Here is a 21,635-nt window from a genome sequence, read left to right as displayed (position 1 = left end):
TAAGCAAATAGAATAAAAACTGAAGGAATTAGGCCTTCAAGCAGGAGTTAAAGTAAAGGCCGAGTTACAGCAATTAGACCAGGAAAAGCAAGCACTCAGGCAGAGAACTGAGGTAGAAGACAGAGAAAAAGAGAGGGTGCTCCTTGTCTCAAGCTTAGAGTCAATGAGGTCACAGACACAAGCCAATCAACAATGAAGTCTACATCCCGAACTTGACCGAGATTTCAGAGCGAGATCTAGGTTCCCACTATGGGTGAAGGTCCCAACCATGGAGGAAGTCCCTAAGTACTCAACTCAAGCACATCCGGGGATAAAGACCATTGGTCGGTCCACTTACATCTTAATTGCACTGGCCTGACCTTTCTTGGACCCTTACAATATTTGTATGAATTCAAAAGCTAAATAGAAAATTAAGTCAGAGTAATAATGAGAAGCTAGGACTCACTGTAAAAGACCATGATGTTTGTTAAGACAAAACAAGAAAAAGGAAAGGGATAGCAGAGGATAAGATAGATATAGTATAATACAAACAATGAACATAAACCTGAGAAGATTTTGAGATAATGGACCATAAAGCATGTTATGGTCCACTAGATCATGAAGAGTAGAATACAGCTGAATAACTCAAGAACATTAACAACAACAGATGATTATAGTATTGTAAATGAAAAGATTACTAAAAGAAAGCCAAACTTCAGTACTTGAAACCAATAAAAGTACTAACAAAACTGGAATACATATATTCTCTCAGCAGGAGTCAAGGGACTACAAGAAAAGACTGCTACACCTATTATTAGATAGGACACACGATTTGCCATTTTTGCTTAATTATTTTTCTTTGTTGCAAATAAATATTAAATTGGAGTAAGGTGATATATCTAAAAGTGATGTTGCCATAAAATGAAATGCATCAATAAAACTTATTTTTTTAAAATGTTTGCAGGGATAATTCATTAGGTTACTATACTATAATGCATCTTACTTTACAATGGAAGCCAAGAAAGCTTTTTAAGAAATAAGGAAAGAGTTATTTACCACTTCTGACTTACTGGGAATTGAACTTAGCACACCATTCATCAAAATAACAAATTTTAAAAAAAATTTCCAAGAAAAATATTGTAAAGTTATATTGGATTCTAAAAAGAAAAAAAAGAAAGACTCCTTATAATAAATTATTATGATCTACAATCAGCTATACAAAGAGGATCTGATTCAATATTTTCCATAAAAAACAACATCCTCAATTTCTGTTAGTTTGTTATTTTTGAAGAATTGGCATGTATGGAAATTTATTTTTGGAATATTTAATAATATGTAGCTAATTTTAAAAGCAAATTAAGAAGCTTGAGATGATTTTTAAGAGTAGGGTTTATTATTTTCTTATACTTTTAAAATAATATTTGCAGCATAGCCAGAACAAGAAAATCAATATTTATCAGCAATCAATTATCCTTTTAAAATTTGACAAACTAAAACAATTCATTTAAATAAATATTTAGTTAGTACCTACAATGAGCCAGGCAGTGTGCAAAACTGTGCCAAAACATTTCTGTTCTTCCTCAATTCCTTGTTTATGAAACATAACTAACATTTTAGGGACAGACATTTAATCAATGATGATTTTACTCTTATTTTATTAAGTTTGCATATTAAATCAAACAGCTTTCCCATTCTGAGATTGCCCAATCTGAAACAGATTTCCCATTCTATTATATAGAAGTACCAGAAAAAAAATCTCTTCTTAAAGCATCCATCCCATACTTTTTGTGGAAAAAAATAAAACAAAACTCATTTGCCTTTTGAAATACTAAAAACTATAATCAGTATAATTCAACTTATAGAAAACTAATTTTAAGGGTTTTTTTCCCCATTTACTCTAATCTTCTATGTGTTATTTGGCAATAACCATCCACATTTTTATTGTTAATGATCAAGTAATATTGTACTATACTAGTGCTGAATCAGTATGACTTTGAAAGTAAATTGTTTAGTCAGCAAAAATAAATCAGATTTGTTCAACTAAACAAAAGATCTAATTACTTGCAATGTTCAACTATTACATTTTAATAAACAAAAGTTTTTCAATTATTTCCCAAACTAAGTATTTCTAACATAATTAACGACATCTAATTAATTATTCCTTATAATACATATTTTAAAGCATTATTCAGAAAAAAAGACCACATACTTGCCCTTCCAAGTCGAATGATAAGCAAGCTATGCCATGTGTATGAATATCCTTAAGCACTGATACAGTTTGCACCGTGTATGAGTCCCAAACACAGATATACGGTTCTTTCCCAACTTGTCCAGTTGCCACCAACACTCGTTCAGGATGCAATGCAAGGCTGCCCTCCCAAAAAAACAAACAAACAAACAAAACACTTTTAAATAACTGCCCTAATATATTTTATTGTATGTAGTCTGCATAGAATATTTAAAATATTTTATTTAAAAGAACTTTGATAAAAATATATTATGCACTTTTGCTTAGGTACTCATAAGACATTAATAATTTTATCAGGTTACCATAATAATTGTCTACTAAAATCCTATTCTGAAGCCTAATTGTGGGATGAAAGTAGATGATCTTATAAGTTAAGCCAACAAGAGCACAAACTCAAGCAGGTACCATTAAACTAGAAAATTTTCAAGTATGAGCTATAAGATGACTTATTTAGCTAACTTTGAAATGGCTCGTCCAGATGTGGCTGCAAGAGGATTCATTTTTGAAATAATCATTCTATTAAGTTGTAAAAGGACTATAAAGAAGCAGTATCCATATCAACAAAATTATAAATCCTTGAAAGCAATGAAGCATTCTTCTAGTAATATATACAGTGAAATGACAACCTCAAATATGTAATTTGGCATTCTGATATCATTGGTGTGCAAATTTTCTCCTACAAATTAAAAATAGTTCATTCCTGCCCATTTCATGCATGTCTTCCTGTAATAAGTTCACTGTAAGGAGAGCATCCAATGTGCTAAAGGTCGTCTTCATTTTCTTTTCTTAACAATAATAGTGTGAAATAAGGGCTGTGCATCAATTATCCTTCATTCTCAAATGTCCAGCCCATCTTCTTTTCAGTTCATGTATTTCTTTCATGACATCCTTTATTCTAGTTCCCCTTCAGTAATTCTTTGTACACTGTTTGTTGCAACCTACTCACACCTTCCATGTGTTTCTCTATTTCCCTGCAAATTATAATTATTTTCAATAGTTTATAGATGACAGTGTTCCTCAACTTGCAATCATAGAATACTACTAATGGAATACTTATATTTTTTAAGTGGGGGAAACCCACTTGTACCCCTGGAATTGTGTGGTCATTAAAGAATTATGTTATTTTCCAATACTACCATTCTCCCCTTCCTAAGAGGCAGCTAGATGGTATGAGAAATAGAGCACAGGGCCTGGAGTCAGGAAGTTATAAAGCCATTTCATTGACATCTGACTCTGATATCATTTAGGGTTTTCTTGGCAAAGCTAATGGAGAGATCTGTCATTTCCTTCTTTTAGTGGATTAAGACAAATAGAAGTTAAATGAGTTACTCAGGGACACCCAGCCAGTAAGTTTTAAAGCTGGATTTGAACTCAGATCTTTCTGTTTCCAGGTCTCTATCCACTGTGATATCTAGTTGCCCATAGGAGTCAGGAAGACCTGAGTTCAAAGCCTCAAACACTGTGTGCATTTAACCTCTGTCTGTTAAGCACTCTAAACTGTCAAATGGGGACAATAGCACCTATCTCTCAAGATTACTGTGAAGATCAAATGAGAATATTTATAAGGTGCTTAAAACAGTGGCTGACACGCAGCAGCCTAATAAATGCTTGTTTCCTTCCTTTCTATTCAGTTAATATAAAGATATTAATGTGCAAGAAACCCATGAAGTTATTATAAATACTCTTAAAATACAAACTTTGGAGAAGGCCTAAGAAATTCTAGAAGGAATTACCAAAGCAGCTCTCCTTCCTGATTTACAAGCATTTTCTCTTTCTCCATTTTCTCTTATAGCATCAAATTCTAGCAGCTCACAACAGAGTTCTCAATAACAAGAGAAGCTCTCACCTATGTAGATTACTACGGTTTATAAAGCCCTTTTTTCAGAACAATCCCATAAGGTAAGTAAACCAGATGTTATTACACCCATTTTGGGAGGCTAAGGAAACAAAGCAAGAGACAAAGCAATTTACTCAAATATCACCTACCAAAAAGTTTAATTCAATTAAGTTTTATCTAGAGCTAGGAGCACCTAGGTGATATAGTAGACAGAGTGCCAGACATGGAGTCAGAAAACTCAATCTTCCCGAGTTCAAATCTAGTTTTAGTTGCTTACTAACTATGTGACTCTGGGTCAGTCACTAGCTCGAACTTGTAAATTTATCCCAGTTTCTTCATCTGTAAAATGAGCTGGAGAAGGAAAAGGCAAGTCATTATACAGTCTTTGCCACAAAAACTCCAAATAGCATCATTAAGAGTCAGACAACAATACTCTATAAGAATTTATGATGGATCTCTGCTATGACAGACACCCTGCAGGAGCACACATTTCTGTTATATAACTCACTTGAATCTAACGACTGGAAAACTGAACAAAATTCCATCAATCTATTTTTCAAGGAATCTTATATAATTTGGATATATTCATAGGTGACACATTGTTGAAAAAGGCCATTAAGATAATATTTTGCTCAAAGGAATGTTTTTTAAAGTAGTAAGAAGAATGGTAATTTATATTCACCAAATCTGCTAGTCAACTATGTGACTCTAAAGATATGTTTTTATCTGCTCTCTTCTCTTTAATTTTATCAAGGATGTACAAGTTCTCACAAAAATTTTCTATAATTGGATAAATATATATGTAGGTTGATAAAGATTTATGCTTTCTTGGTGTCCTTTTAAGGGTAACAAAGTCCAAAATTATTTCTACATTAGTGTCTTCCTCTTATACAGACAATTTAAAAAACTAATAGCCCAATACCCTCAATTCAGAGTACTCCAGAACAGAACTCTTCTGATTATACTTGGTCCAGAGGAGAGTCCAAGTCGAAGATACTGGAAGGCTCTAGTTATTCAATTCTATGGATGACACTATGCTATCTGCAGTACTGCTAAGCCTTCTAACTAAGAGACAATCACTCAAAGCTTGCCTAAACTACTTACAAAAAAGGAAGACCTAAAATGATGAAAAACCTATTGTTTAAGCTATGATGTGCAGGTGGATGAACAATCCACAGAGCTAGTCCAGTGAAATATATTTTGGTATCTACTATAACTGGAAAATGAACAAGGCTTAGAATTCAACAGGAGGAAGACAGAAGGATGAAGGCATAGTGCTTTTTATGGGTATCAAGCTTCTCCCTGAAAGACATTTTACTTCTTTTAAAGAAAATCGCTGCCTTGAGACACTGCAGTCCCACCTATTGACTCTCTCTCAAACTATAATTTTGCAGCAAAGCTTTGGCAGCCACAATTCATGTTTCCCTTCCCTCCCTTACTCTCCAGCTTTCTCTTGCTTGACAGCTGCTTATATATATATATATATATATATATATACATACACAAAGGCCGACAGGTTCTCTCCTCTCAATTCTGGAACTATAAACATCATGAGCAAATCAATTCTGACATTGTATGTGGATGACATGTATCATTCTACTCTCCTGCAATGACTCACTCAGCTTACTCGGTAACTTAGGACTAACATGTCTATCTCTGGCTACCACTCCCCACTGTGAGATTTTCCTTATTTCAATGATATTTAATGAATGTAAATCACAAAATAGTCTCTAAATAACTGAAGTTGTGAGGATCACAGAGGACAATAGAAAATAATGGGCAAGAGTAAGCAGCAATAGTGCACGACAGATTTAGTGCTAAAAAAAGACCACGCAAGTCATCTAGTACAATTCCTTCAGATTCTCTGTTACCAGATCCATTGCTCTTTTTTCCCTGTACTATCCTCTTTCATGTAGAAGCAATAAAAGATGCCTACAGGAAAGGGTATGAAAGTGGATGAGTCAGGTAGCAAGACCAAAAGTTCAATGTTGTCAGCACAACGTCATCTATAGATAGGATCATCTCTGGGAGTTTAACATATTCAGGGAATCCCACTTACATTTGGAATATGTACTGGGCATCCCTATAAAACATACATCTCCCTGTCTTGTGCCAACCTTAATAATGATAGTCAGAGAGTTGAATAAAGCTCCTTGGTTTTTTTCCCCAAGAAATCTTAAATGACTTTAAAATAGACATGGGACACTTCAGCTTCAAGGTGGCATTTTGCTCTATCAAATTAAATTTTGTTTTTACAGTTAAGCACAGTAAGAATCTTCATTCAGTCACTTGGATGACTATAAAAATGAGGTCTGCTGTAAAATAACACTTCTGAGAGCCTGCTGTTTCTTTCTCATATTTCATAAATCATGTTCTCAAAATAAATGTATAGGGGTGAATGTGTGTGTTATAGACATGCATTTGTGTATTTGTGTGTGTACATGTATGTGTGTATGTGCACATATATAAAAACCCATGCACATTTATTATTTACACATAGCCTACCTGTTCCTTTCTCATACTTCACAAGATATGGACACATTTGTGTGTGTGTGTGTGTATGTTTTGTCATCTCTGATAGGATACAAACTTTTTGAGGGCAGGGAGAATTTCATTTTTGTTGTATTCTCAGCTCCTAGCATAGTACTTGACACCTAAAGTAAGCGCTTAAAACAAAACCCCAATTGACTGAACATATATGTATGTGTTTATGTTTGTGTGTGTATATACAGACACATACACACACACACACACACACACACACACATATATATAAATAAGAGGAAGGGTATGCTCATGAAAGCTTTATAGAGCTAAGAAAATAAACATATAGGCTTAAAAATACTGATATTTTCTCAGTCACATTTTTTGGTAATAATAAGTTCAAATTCTTTTCCTAAGCCTATGGTATCCTCCCCTCTTTCAGACACTTTGAAAATTCATCTCTCGTTGCCCTCAAAATTTTGTCAACTCTAACATGCATTATTCTCACTCTACCCTAGGTTTTGTCAATTGTTGCTGCCAATTCCACTTTCTTTAGGGATGTGGAACTGATATGCTAGGCATATGTGTCGGCTTCCCTCTCATTGATGAAGAAAAGAGTTTATTAGAAAACAATGATTTTTTATATTTGTCATCCATTGTCCTTCCAGTTTCATCCTTGGTGTTGGTATAATCTATTTCATTGAGTTTTTACCCAAGTTTTCTGTGAAGTTTTTTTTTTTTTTTTTTCACTCCATTGGTTCATACCATTTTGATCTTCCATCATCTTTCTTCCTTTAGATTTTGTACAAACAGATTTGCAAATCTAGGGTATCCTTGGCTAGCCAGGAGATATAATTCTATGCTAAGGAGGTTTTTAGGCTCTTTTGGTCTCCTAATTATGGCAACTGATCTGATTTGCATCATTTAAATTTCTCTAGAAAATTGCATTAGTCTAGGTATATTTCTTTTCTTTTATTCATTTCCCATTTTTTCCAGTTTCAACACAATTGGTCACATCTTCCAATTTTTATCTTTTTTCTGATGTGCCATTGAGATTCTTTCTCCAACAAGTCAGTGGTATACATACTGCTGATTCAGAAATAACTCCTAACTCAATAACTAGTCATTTATTGCCTGCTAAAATATAATAATTTTCATTTCTGAGATATTTTTTACTTGTCACATCTGGTGTTTCCAATATTATACTCATTCTAAACTATAGTACACTAAATTCTTACTTGAAAAAGCAGACAATATTTTCTCAAAGAGTATTCATGACATAAAAGTGGGGGTGGGGTTCAGTATTAGTCTATAAGATTGTGACCTTTCTCATTTCTTTCTCTTAAACCATGATTTTTGATATATTTTTTACTATCTTCCCCTAAGCCTACCTTTACATCGAAGTAACTGAATATTAAAATATAAGTTGGTTTAATTTGGAAGGGCATCATGGACATAAGAGCCACCACACTTGGGAGTCTGACACCAGAGTCCTGAATCTGCTTTATAGAGGAAATAAATGGCTCTAAAGAGAACAAAAACAGTGGGATTAGGCCAAGTGTACATAAAAAAAAAAAAGAAGTGGTGTAGGTGGCATAATTTTGAACATGTAAATTCAAAAGGGATCATAACGGAAGAAATCAAATGTGTGAACAGCTCAAAGATGTTCTAATACTAAAATAATACTAAAAAAGGTGACCAAGAAAACATCAATAATTATCAAACTCTATTCATATGTAGTTTTAGTGAGAATTATTTAAGAGATAAATAAGAGCATCCTCAATGAAAGTAGTAATAGGAAACAAATGGGCTTTTACAAGTGAAATTTACAGTAGACCACATATTTACTAACATATAAATGATAAAAAGGTGTAAAGAAAACATGATTTCATTGTACTAAAAGGAATCATAGTACTATAGATCTAAAACTGAAAAGAACCTTGGAAACTATCTAGTTCAACCCTATTTCTAATTACAAAGAAAAACTTACTTGGTAGAGCAAAACATCATCTTAAAGATTCTCTTTCAAAAAAGTTGCTCTCATAAATGTAGCAAAAATTATTCAAGACACTGAAATATGTGAGAGATAACCTTGTTAAACAACCCTCTGACCAAAAATATCAAGGGAAGCATAAAGTGGGGAGAAGTATGCTCACCAAAGTTGTTCACCACAGTCATGGAGAAGATGCAGATCAAAACCAAAGCTGAAGAAAGATTTATGGATGACAAGGCCTTCTAGATGCTCCTGTTTGTGGATTACATAATGTTGGTTGCATCAAGCCCCAGAAATTGCAGAACCTCCTGGAAGAGATATGCAGCTACTTAAAAGGCGCTTTCTCTAATCTTCCACACAGGAAAAAACTAAGTGAAGAACATCTATGTTCCATATTATAACAAGCAGTAAGAACAAAAAATTTTATAGCACTTGCTCATCTGGACATATAACTGGAGCAGATAGTTTGTCTGAGACAATCTCAGAATTGAAAAAGTAGAGATGAGTAGGCTAGGATACCTTTGGGAAATATTAAAGCTCTCTTAATAAACCAAAGTTGTCCCAGAAACCTAAATCCAGCTTGTTAATACTAATAGTCTACTCCTAGTGCAGTTTGACTACAAGTCATTGTCTCTCTCTAAAGCTTCTAAGTGTTAAAAATGAGTTTCACTGAGAGGACAATGGAGAGGCACTTGATTGTAGTAAACAAAGGTGTAATAAGGAATTTCAAAGAAGAACACATCAGCACAAGCAAAAAGTATTTATTAAGTACCAAGTACAATGCCAGGAACTGGGGATAGAATACAATAATGAAACAATCCTTATTCATAAAGGGATTACATTCTAAAAGGGAAAACAAGTACATCTATGATTACAAACTAAATGTACAGCAAATTTAAACACAAATTACTTTTCAAAGGAGGTTTGTAGGTTTTATCCACACCCTGACTAAAGAATAAACTCTTCCTTGTAACTATGATTAAAAAAAGAAAAGAAAAATGCCACAACTCCACTGCAAGTCCTCATCATCTCATGGTAGATCTGCCTATCCCAAGATATCTCTTCCTCATTCCAATCCATCCTCCATTTGTCCACTAAAATGATTTTCCTATTACACAGGTCCAAACGTGTGTCTGTCTGTCTCTCTCCCATTTGACACTGAAGAGTCCTTTATAACCTAATCTAATCCTTTCCTTCCCTTCTTATATCTTACTCGTTTACATATATTCTTTGATCTAGTGACACTAGCCTACTGGCCATTCCAATGACAAGACATGACCTCTGAGCCTTTTCTATGCATTAAACATACCTGGAATGCTCTTCCTCTATACCTTCACCTAATGACTTCCTGGGCTGTAAGTTCCAATTAAAATCCCATCTTCTATAGGAAGCCTTCCTAAAACCCTCTTTAATTCCAAAGTTTTCCTCTAAATTATTTCTTATTTGGATCTCTGAGTCAGTGGGTATGAACTTTCTAATCATTTTTTAATAATTCCAAAATTCTTTTGATATTAAAACTTTTTATTTACTGTAAAGGGCTAGAACTGAGCAATGCACTTGGATAATGAAGCATGTGAGACTAATTGCCAATTGGACAGTTCCCTATTAACTTGTTTGAAGGTTGACCCTCCCCAGCTGTTCTGTGCTGACTTGATTGGTGGGACAAAGAGGGAGAAGTGACTTGTGTGGGAGGAGTCGGAGGAGGAAGAGGAAGAGGAATTGAAAGGCAGAAGCTGACTCAGTCTCTCCTGGCGTTTCAGGGGCCTAACCCCCTGACCTTGACTGTAAAAGATCAATAAAGACGTTTAGTGATCCTGACTCCAGCTGATTTCTGGGAAGACAGAGTTCCAGCATTTTGGCATCCAAGTGTGGGGCCGGCACCCTACTTCCACTGAAGTCCTCAGGTGACCAGGAGATTAGGTGAGTATTCTAATAGAAATAAGGAACTTACCTTGTTAAGGACTAAACCAGCAATCTCTAATAGCTGAAATGGGGCAGGTGTTAGCTAAAAACATTCCCTCAGCCAACCCAGATACAGCCCCTGCTCCTGCTCCAGCCTCCCCTAGTAGTAATCCTATAGAGGATATAATTAAGATAATTGACGAGAAGGGTTTACTTGTAACCAGCCCACAAATGGATAGTCTCTTAGACTCATTGAATCACATGTCCCCTTAGTTCTTAAGGGAAGAAAAACTAAGCATAGATAACTGGAAGCTAGTGAAACTTGAAATGAAAGAATTTTACGCAAAAAATGGGCCTTATTCAATTACTGCAGAGGTATTTTATCTATACAATATGATTCAATTAGACTTAAGCTATCAGGCAAGTTATAGGAGAAGGAAAAGTGAACAGAGGAGAAAGCATGAAGAACAAAAGATAGAAAATAAGCAAACTCAAGGCCTTGCCAGAGGGCAAGGGGATTTGAATGAGGAATTAGGGTGTGTTGACTCTGATTGTCCGGAAGAGACTTCAACCCCACCTAGAGAGCAGATTATTGATCAGCCCACATCAACTCCACCTTCAGGGACGGAGGGAGGAGGAGTAGTGGGAGGGGCGATGATATCATCGGCACCTCCCCCCCAGGCAATCACCAACCCCTATAATTAGATTACAGAAAGGGCTTATTGAAGCTATCCAAAATGGAAAAGAAATAGATAATGATTTCAAACTTCAAAATTTTCCCGTGTTTCAACAGCATAATTCTGCAGGTCAAGAAAGTAGAAAATATGCTCCTTTTAATATGGATGTCCTTAAAGACCTGAAAAAAGCTTGCACTTTCTTTGGGGCTACATCAAATTATGTTAAGATGTTAATAGACAATTTGGCTTATGAAACTTTAACCCCTAGTGACTGGAAAATCATTGCAAAGTTGTGCTTAGAACCTGGACAAAACTTGTTGTGGTTTTCTGAATATAGTGAGCTCTGTAGGATATAAGTCCAAGAAAATAGTCAAAGTGGCGTTAATACTTCAATACCTGTGACCTACTAACAGGTGTAGGTTCTTATGCAGATGCTTCAGTACAGATTAATTACTCCACAATACCATTTGAGCAAATTGCTGCTACTGCTATCAAAGCATGGGCTTCTCTCCCCAGTAAAAACGACAAGGGTGAGACCTACACAAAAATTGTACAAGGATCAAATGAACCCTTTGCTCATTTTTGTGGCACGTTTTCAGACAGCTGTCACACAGACTAAGGGTGAAAATGAAGTAACAGACACTTTGGTAAGGCAACTTGCTAGAGACAATGCCAATGAGGTTTGTTGAAGGATTATACTAGGACTAAATAGGGATGCTCCTTTAGAGGAGATCATAAGACGCTGTGCCACAGTGGGCACAAATACCTTTTATAACCAGGCTATGGTGCAGACTTCCCAAGATCCCAACATAGGAAGACAGGGTCCCTTTTGGCAAGGAACTTCCAGAGAGACTCATCAATGCTTTCAATGTGGTAAAGTAGGCCATCTGAAAGCTCAATGTTGGCATAGAGACAGAGTGAGAAAACAGGCTAGGAGAATAAGACCCAAAACCCCATGTCCAAAATGCAACAGAGGACTCTATTGGGCATCAGACTGTAGACTGATTCAGGGAAATGGGATGAGGGGCCCAGCTCCAGGGCCCCAGGGAAAAAAAAACAAAACACTTGGGGCATGATGGCAGCCGATGCCACACCCAGAGAGTGCCTCCAAGTCCAATACCCAGACGTGACCAATCAGCCAGGAAGCCATCTGATGGGAGAAAGGGACTACAATTAGGGAGGATAGAGTTGTATGCAGCTGGGACAACTGAGATACTCCCTGGAGGGGTGAAATCTGTTCCTCTCCAACCTATGGATCCGTTGCCTCCAGGGACAGTAGGCTTGACCATTTCACCTCCTGAGAGTACTTACAAAACAGTGTTCATTCATACACTGATGTGGGAAACTGGGGAATGTGTAGATAATATCCCAGTCACTAACACTGGTAGACAATGTGTGACTTATCAACCAGGGGAAGTAGTAGCATCGGGTTTATTGATACAGACCCCTAATAAGCAATCTGGTGACAGTCATCCACGTTCTGACTCCAAGCAGCAAAACCCAGAAATATACTGGATAGCAGCTGTGACAGCTGACCGACCTATGCTCACCATCTATATAAATGGCATACCATTAGAAGGACTGATGGACACAGGTGCAGATCCCACAGTCATTAGAGGTGCCAACTGGCCCAGTCACTGGCCAAAGACTAAGGCAGATACCTACATGTCTGGGGTAGGAGGATCAATAGCAGCTGAAGTTAGCGCTACCCCTTTAAGATGGGTATTTGAAGGAGAAACAGGAGTTTTTACTCCTTTTATAGTTGAAAAAATCCCCATCAATCTATGGGGGAGAGACATTTTACAACAATTAGGGTTAAAAATGAGTACTTCGGTTTTTTAGGCAGGGCTGCTGTTGAAGGCCTGCCAACACTTTCATCTGTTCCTATCCAATGGAAAACTGATACACCAGTGTGGATAGAACAGTGGCCCTTAGGTAGCAATAAAATTCAAGCCTTACTAGACATAGTACAGGAACAACTTGACCAAGGACACTTACAACCTTCTCTAAGTCCTTGGAATTCCCCAGTATTTGTTGTAAAAAAGAAATCTGGAAAATGGAGGATGTTGACTGATTTAAGAAAGGTAAATGAACAGATGGAAACTATGGGAACTCTTCAACCTGGACTTCCATCTCCTACTCAGTTGCCTAGAGAATGGCCTCTTTGGGTTATAGACATTAAGGATTGTTTCTATTTTATCCCTCTAGATAAGGAGGATATGAAAAGATTTGCCTTTTCAGTGCCCAGCGTTAACTTAGCTGAGCCTTATAAAAGATATGAATGGACAGTTTTGCCACAGCCCTACTATGTGTCAGATATATGTTGCTGCTGCTCTTACTCCAGTAAGAAAAGCATTTCCAAAAATAATGTTATTACATTACATGGATGATATATTGGGATGTGCACCTGAGGAACAAATGTTAGAAGCATGTCTACAAAAAACCATAGAAACACTAAGGAATTATAAATTGCACATAGCTTTAGAAAAGATTCAAAGACATGCTCCTTTTCAATATTTAGGATATGAAATATATCCTAAGGTGCTTACAGTACAAAAACTTTCCTTAAGAACAGAGAAGCTAAACACCTTAAATGACTTCCAGAAATTGATAGGAGATATCCAATGGATGTGTCCCGTGCTAGGCTTGACTACCTGTCAATTGCAACCATTATATGACATTTTAAGGGGAGACAGTGCTTTAAATTCACCACGCCAGCTTACAAAAGAAGCTCAAGAGGCGTTACAAGAACTGGCTTTATCCAATGTGGTTGAAAGAGTCGCTCAAAAACCCTTGGAAATATCAGTTTTTGCTACACAAGAGGCACCCACAGCAGTCCATCATCAGGGAGACAGTGTGATAGAGTGGGTGAACCTCCCAGCACAACCAGAACAAAGCCTTATTCCTTACCCAGTGCTTATGGCTAGAATTTTATTAAAGGCCATTAAACGAGCAGTACAATTATCTGGGATAAGACCTGACAAGATATACACCTTTTATACTAATGCACAAGTTAACGTGTGCTGTGAAACCATCCCAGAATGGCAAATTTTATTAACCATGGCTCCAAATTTTACACACAGGTCTCCATTAAAGATAACCAGATGTTACATTGGTGATGGATTCTTGAAGAAAAGGTTTCTAAAGTTCCTCTTAAAGCATCAACTATCTTTACAGATGCATCCAAATATAATATTTGTGCTGTATATTCTTGTGACTTAACTATAAAGAGAGTAATCAGAACTGCTTTTCAGTCCACTCAGCAGAATGAATTGTATGCAATCATTCTAGCTCTTGCTTATTATCCGGGAGACATAAATATAATATCTGATTTGGCCTATTCAGTAGGTGTGGTACAAAGAATTGCCACAGCCCAAATAAAATTTGTAGCCTCCAATATATATCAGCTCTTTAAAGAACTTCAAGAGTGAGTGAGAAAGCATCCAGATAAGATTTATATTTTGCATGTCCACTCCCATAGTGGACTTCCAGGTCCTATTTTGATGGTAATTCAAAGGCAGATAGCCTTCTAACCATGCTGGCCAGTACTCCTTTATTTCAAGAAGCACAGGAATCTCATTCTAAATATCATCAGGCTGCCCGAGCTTTACGTTTGCAGTTTGGAATAAGTAGAGAAGAAGCTAGGAGCATAGTAAAAGCCTGTACAGCTTGCCTTCCTTTCCATGTTCCTACACTCCCTCCAGGGAAGAACCCTCATGGTTTGAGACCTAATGAAATTTGGCAAATGGATGTGACCCATTATAAATTTTTTGGTCGTCTATCTTTTATCCACATCGTGGTAGACACCTTTTCAGGATTCACATTTGCAAGGCCAGCAGCAAAAGAGATAGCCCGAGTGGTCAATGAATTCCTTATATAAGCATTTTCAATTATGGGTGTGCCACAAGCAATAAAAACAGACAATGGACCTGCATATATGTCTAAACATTTTACACACTTTTGTGCACAGTATAAGATTTTACATACCACGGGCATACCCTTTAATCCTCAAGGGCAGGCAATAGTAGAGAGAAGAAACAGAGTTATTAAGACATTCCTCCAAAAACAAAAGAAAGGGGGAGCCACGGGTAACCCTAGAGAATTTCTAAATTTAGTTCTCTATACCATTAATTTTTAAATTTTTAACAAAGATGTACTGGCTCTGGCAGACAGGTTTTATAACCCACCAGAAGGGCAGTGTCCAGTAGGAATAGCTCCACTATCTTTAGATAATTGCCAGGTGATGTGGAGAGACCCAGAAAGTGGTGAATGGAAGGGACCAGATAGGTTAACTGCTTGGGGGAGAAGGTTTGCTTGTATCTCCACAGATGGAGAAGGAATCAAATGGGTGCCAACAAGCCGTATTCGCCTTGTCTATCGGAGAGAGACAGAGCAGACCCTTGAAACGAAGGAGAAGGCCCAAGAAACATCGGGTGGTTCCATTGCTGACTGTGCCCACCACTGAAAGAACCTGGCAGTTATGGCGTTTGACCCATGGACAGCAAAAACTGTTGGACTTGAAAATCCTCAGGAATCATTGGATTCTCTGAGACATCATAAGACAATTGTAGGACTTGAAAGCCCTCAGGAATCATTGGATTCTGAGGCATCATAAGACTATTGTAGGACTTGAAAGTCCTCAGGAATCACTGGATTCTCTGAGGCATCCTAAGACTGTTGTGGGACTTCAAAACCTGTAGGGATCATTGGATTCCCTAACATAAAAAGACTGATGTGGGACTTCAACAACTTGTGGGGATCATTGGATTCCCTAACACGTGAAGCAATGGACAATAGATTGGTTTTGGACTATCTCTTGGTTGCTGAAGAAGGCTTTTGTGTGACTGATGTTTGCATACCATCCTTCTCTAGGACTTCTGGAAATCTCTTACAATACCATGTTGATTTATATTATTTGTTATATCACTACTTGCATGTACAATTCCTGTTTGTTACACCACATCAAGTCTGCACTGAATGTGGGGGAGTCATCACTAATAGCCTCTGCGTTATTGCTATGTGCTTGTGTAATACCTCCCATGCTGATGGGTTTGTGTATACTTGTCTCTAATAAGGCCCTTCAACCCAGAAACCCACTAGCAAATCCCCACTTCCCTTTGGTGCTTTTCATCTCCCTTCCTGAGATGTCAGGGAGGCTGTGATTATCTCCTTTTGAGTGCTTTCATCTCCCCTCCTGAGAAGTCAGGGGGGGGCATGATCACCTTTTTGGGGTCCTCACCTCCCTGAAAAGTCAGGGATGGCGCGACCACCTGTGGTTTAAAACAAAAGAAAGCGGGAGATGTAAAGGGCTAGAACTGAGCAATGCACTTGGATAATGAAGCACGTGAGACTAATTGCCAATTGGACAGTTCCCTATTAACTTGTTTGAAGGTTGACCCTCCCCAGCTGTTCTGTGCTGACTTGATTGGTGGGACAAAGAGGGGGAAGTGATGTGTGTGGGAGGAATAGGAGGAATTGAGAGGCAGAAGCTGACTCAGTCTCTCCTGGCGTTTGAGGGAGGAAGGTGTGTGTGAGGTAGCTAGGCCTAACCCCCTGACCTTGACTGTAAAAGATCAAGAATAAAGACGTTTAGTGATCCTGACTCCAGCTGATTTCTGGGAAGACAGAGTTCTAGCAATTTACAAAATATATGCATGGGTAATTTTTCAATACTGACCCTTGCAAAAGCCTTCTGTTCCAAATTATTCTCTTCCCTCTTACCTCTTCCCCTAGATGGCAGGTAGTCCAATACATGTTAAATATGGATGATTTCAGAGAGGCCTAGAGAGACTTACATGAACTGATACAAAGTGAAATGAGCAAAAACAGGAGATCATTATACATGGCAACAAGAAGTCTATGCAATGATCAGTTCTGATGGAGATGGCTCTCTTCAATGAGATGATTCAAATCAATTCAATTGTTCAGTGATGAAGAGAGCCATTTAGTAATGGGTGTAGATCCAGAGAGAGGACTATAGGAACTGAGTGTGGACTATAGCATAGCATTCTTACTCTGTCTGCTGTTTGCTTGCATTTTGGTTTTTTCCCCTTTTTGATCTGATTTTTCATGATTTCAAAATATAACTATGTATACATATACTGAATTTAACATATATTTTAATATGTTTAACATGTATTGGACTACTGCCATAATTCCAAAATTCTTTTCAGAATGGTTAGATTAAATCATAGTTTCAACCATTGTACAGATTAATTTATCCAACAGATACCTATTCTATCTTCTATGATCTTCTCCAATCTTGATTTAAGATTTCCATACATACCTATTATTTTGAAAGATATTTTCATCTTCCATTTTAAGTGGCTTCTTTTTTTTTTTTTTTTTTTTAAAGTAACACAACCTGGACTTAATACATGAAGTAGTTAGACATAGTTAGGATAACACATGATTTTGCAGCTATCATTATTAAAGGAGTGGAGAGCTTACAACAAGATTTCAGAAGGCAAAGGATATATAGGCTTATAGCCAAAAATAACTTATCCAGCAAAAACAAAAATAATGCTACAGGAGAAAAAACTAAATTGTATTAAAAAATAAAGGCCTTCCAAGCGTTCCTAATGAAAAACCCAGAAGTATGGAGAAACTGAGGTTCAAACACCGAAGTTAAGAGAAAAAAACATAAAAAGGTAAACAAATGAACAATCATAAGGGACTAACCAAGAATAGACAGTTCTAATACAAGGAAATGATACATGTCCCTACTGAATCCTACCATCTTCAGGAGTTCTAGAGAAAATCTAATTAGATAAAAGGTCCAGGAACAGTTCTATTATATGGTGATAATCTTAAAAAAAAGATTGCAAAGAGAGGGGAAGAGGTATATATAAGGGATGAGGAAGAGAGTAAAGGAAGGGAAGATTAGGGAGAAATGCATAATTAGGATTTAAAGGAGATATTATACAAAGAGTAACTGAGAATTAATCTCACTCTCATTTGAACTGGTCAAAAAAAAAAAAAAAAAAGAAAATACAGTACAAAAATACATTTTACTTAACAGGAAAGTGTAAGGAAAGAGAAGAAGGAAGAACTTAAGGGAAGGATTAGTCCTAAACAAATAAACTAAGGATGTACAAAAATAAAAACTATAAAATAGAAATATATGGAGTTACCCATAAACTGGAAAAAAAGTTGAACAAGTTATGATATACAAATCTTATTATCCTACAAGAAATGATGAAGGGGATGATTTCAGAGCAACATAGAAAGTCTTGTATGAGCTAATATACAGTAAATAGAACTGAGAGAACAAATATGGGCCAGGAACTTTGTTTAGCATAACAACCAAACATAATTCAAGAGGACTTATACATTTGACATATCTCTTGATGGACAAGTGAACAACTCAGTTTGCAAAATAAGACATTATTTTTAGACCTGGCCAATGTGGAAATTTATTTTGTTTGACTATACATGTTTATAACGAAGGCTTTATTTTTCTTTTGTTCTCAAGTGGGGGTTCCAGAAAGAAGGCAGATTTTTGCTGATTGTAAAAAATATAATTTAATAAAAGATATATTCAAGTTTCTCATAGCATAAGCTCCCCTCCCCCACCTCTTCCATTTACATGTCCTATCCCAATTCATCTGCTCTATCCTTTGAACTTATTTAAACTATTATTATGTCTTTTTAGTTTTATATTATCTTCCTACCCCACTGCTTTTGAGCTTTTTCTTTCCTCATCCAACAAGTATCTGGGACAAAATCTTTCCTCTTCCCCCCAAATTCTTAGTTTAAATATTCTTTTGGGGCACTTTTAACTGTTCTTATTTCTCTTCTCTTTTAAACTAACTCAATTTTCCTTTCTAGCTTACATGCTGACTTATTTCCTTAACTATTTCTTATGTCTTTCTGTATTTCTCACAAGACTAAAGTATTTAGAGTACCAACCAAATCTGAACTCCCTTTATCATCTTTTCCATATCATTGAATTAGTAGTCTTAGTCTCCCCTCTCCCTTATTTTCTACTGTTTCTCACTATTAAAAATACCAAATCCTGAAGAAAACAACCCCAACTGGGTGTCATGTGGTGGGAATAATTTGGAATATCTCAATGCATAAAGTATGATGCTATCCCCCTATCCTCATCATGATCATTTGCCACTATCCTTTTTCTTCCATGTCCTTTTTCACCCTACTCTCATCACTATTGATAAAAAAAAAATCTTTAGATAAGCATAATTTCACTCTCATAGGATGGAATTAATTTCTCAAAAAAAAGTAATCACCTAGCATATATTTTTCCCCCTTATACAAAGTGTGTTATGTCTATGGGCATATATGTGTAGCTATACATATATACATATAAAAAGTATGTGGTATATATATTTGTGCATGTGTATTTATAATATAATTAAATACATGTACACATACCTACATACACACATATACACCCACAGGAACATTCATTAATGCACCCTTTTGCCTGAAATAAGATATTCCCTCAACCCACTGATGTAATTTTAATTCCCATAACCTACCCTCTAATTAAAAGACTACAAAAATTAAATTCCTTTTTTAATATACCTATGGACTAGAAAGGGGTACTTCTCTAGGTCCAGTCTCTTTCCATTTCCCTATTCAGGCAACTTCCTGTTACATAATTTTCCCATCAAAGATGATTCACTTATAGGACATCACAGGATTTAGTACATAACATTAAATTCAGCTTCTCCTCCTTTTCTTTTCTATATTTATCTACATTTTCCTTAAATTTTTTAGCCCTAAAAATGAAAAAAAATCATTTTCTTTGTTGAAATCTGATTTTTAATCTAACCTTATGCCTAACATGGATGATAGGATCAGAGTTTTAGAACTTAAATGAACCTCAGAGGCCACCAAATCTAAGCCTCACCATTTTGTAGGTGAAGAAATTGAGGCATAGGAAGGTCAAATGATGATGATGATGATGATGATGATGATGATGATGATGATGATGATGATGATGATGAATGAATGACAAAACTTTTAAGTACTTACCAAGTGCCAAGCACCATATTAAGTACAGATGACACAAAGAAAAAAACGATTGTCTTTCCTCTCAAGGACAACATTTAATGAGAACTGGAAAAAGTAAAGAAAGGGAATGTGTATGAACACACCATTAGGATTTGGAAATGATGACAAGAATGTGATACAAATGCCTTGTTCTAGATAAAATAAGGCAAAAAACTCACCCATCACAGCCCAAGGTATTTTCAGGGTCATGATATAAGGTTATGCTAGAAAGACATTAGGATGATGGATGAAGTCTTTTACTCAACCTCAAAATGCCCATGGCTGTCTGAAACAGTAGACCTAAGTTCTCCTGACTAAATCCAATGCCATGTCCATTATATTCATACCATTCATAAAATCTTTTATAAAATTTATTTCTATTTTAAATTATTCTAGAATTTCTTGGTATTTGCTATTTTTCCATGATCTCTGGGGACTTTATAAGAATATGTATTTAAGAAAAAGAATAAGAAAAGAAAAAGACACAAAAATTCCTTCCCTATAGTAATTTCTGTGCTGCTTCCTATACTGTCCATTTCCAATCCTTCTCCTCTTCCACAACTCTTTTTACTTCATGTGGCTGGATAAAATCAATGTCTTCATATTGGGTTCAGGTTCAATTCAGGTTGAATCAGTATCATGGAAGGACTAGGAAGAGAAATACACAGTTGAACACTAAAACACAAGTATTAGAAGGTACTTGTGTTAATTATGTTTGACATCTTGAAGAAGCTTTAATTGTTATTTTCTTTTCTGTGTCTAGTTTTAATATCTCTAGATCTTTTATATAATTCCTTTATCTGATGTTTTGAGATTTCAAGAGTGTAGAAAACAACTATTCTGTTATGAATCATGTAATACTAGAAACTGAATTTTAAGTTATTTATTTTAAAAAGTAATACAGACAAACTTTGATTATTAAAAAGCTGATTATGAAGTTTAGAAATTACTTATACTCTCCAGGTATCTCCTCCCCTTTCAGTAAAGATATGTACATGCTTCTTCTTATTTTCAAGGAAAGAATAAAAAATAACAATGCCCAGCCTATTTGTTAAGCAGTTTTAGTTTAAGAAAGGAAAAGAAATTGTGATGCAGGTAATTGAACTAAAGATACAGGTTTATGGTTAAAAATAGCTGAATGTGACCATACTACATATATTTCATTTTTATTAAGGAAGATCAAATCAACTATAAATAAAGTAAGTTTAATATATCTTAAAAAAAGACATTTTTCAATTTCTGATCACTAAAATGAATAAAATTAATGTCATTTTTTAAAAAACAGAAAATGAAATCAAAGGATGAAAAAAAATACTCAAATTACTGATCCTGAGTACATAGTCCGAGTATTTTTTTTCCTTACAATGCTATTTGCTTTCTACTTGCAAAAAATTGCTTAACAGTCCCCTGTATTATTCAAATATGTAACCAAGTATGGAAATGTAGTATGGAAATGTAGTATCACAATGAAAAATTTAAAAAGATTAAACTCAAACA

At 35.9% G+C, this 21,635-nt stretch overlaps 1 protein-coding gene across 9 annotated transcripts in view; it reads right to left on the bottom strand.

The window, feature by feature from the left end:
* The window catches only part of EML5 (EMAP like 5), a 212,495-nt gene that overhangs the window by 185,401 nt on the left and 5,459 nt on the right, over nucleotides 1–21,635 (bottom strand). For all 9 annotated transcript variants that reach the window (XR_012486446.1, XR_012486445.1, XR_012486447.1 and 6 more), the window contains exon 2: nucleotides 2,189–2,348. Coding sequence is in view for 5 of the 9 variants with exons in the window: in XM_074289782.1 (XP_074145883.1) it covers nucleotides 2,189–2,348 (160 nt within the window). In the remaining 4 variants the exon portion in view is untranslated. The remainder of the gene's footprint in view (nucleotides 1–2,188; nucleotides 2,349–21,635) is intronic.

Source organism: Sminthopsis crassicaudata, chromosome 2, assembly GCF_048593235.1.
Source record: "Sminthopsis crassicaudata isolate SCR6 chromosome 2, ASM4859323v1, whole genome shotgun sequence".
In the NCBI taxonomy this organism is placed as follows: Eukaryota; Metazoa; Chordata; class Mammalia; order Dasyuromorphia; family Dasyuridae; genus Sminthopsis; species Sminthopsis crassicaudata.
The sequence above is the reverse complement of the archived record's forward strand: the minus strand, read 5'-3'. Positions and strand labels throughout refer to the sequence as shown.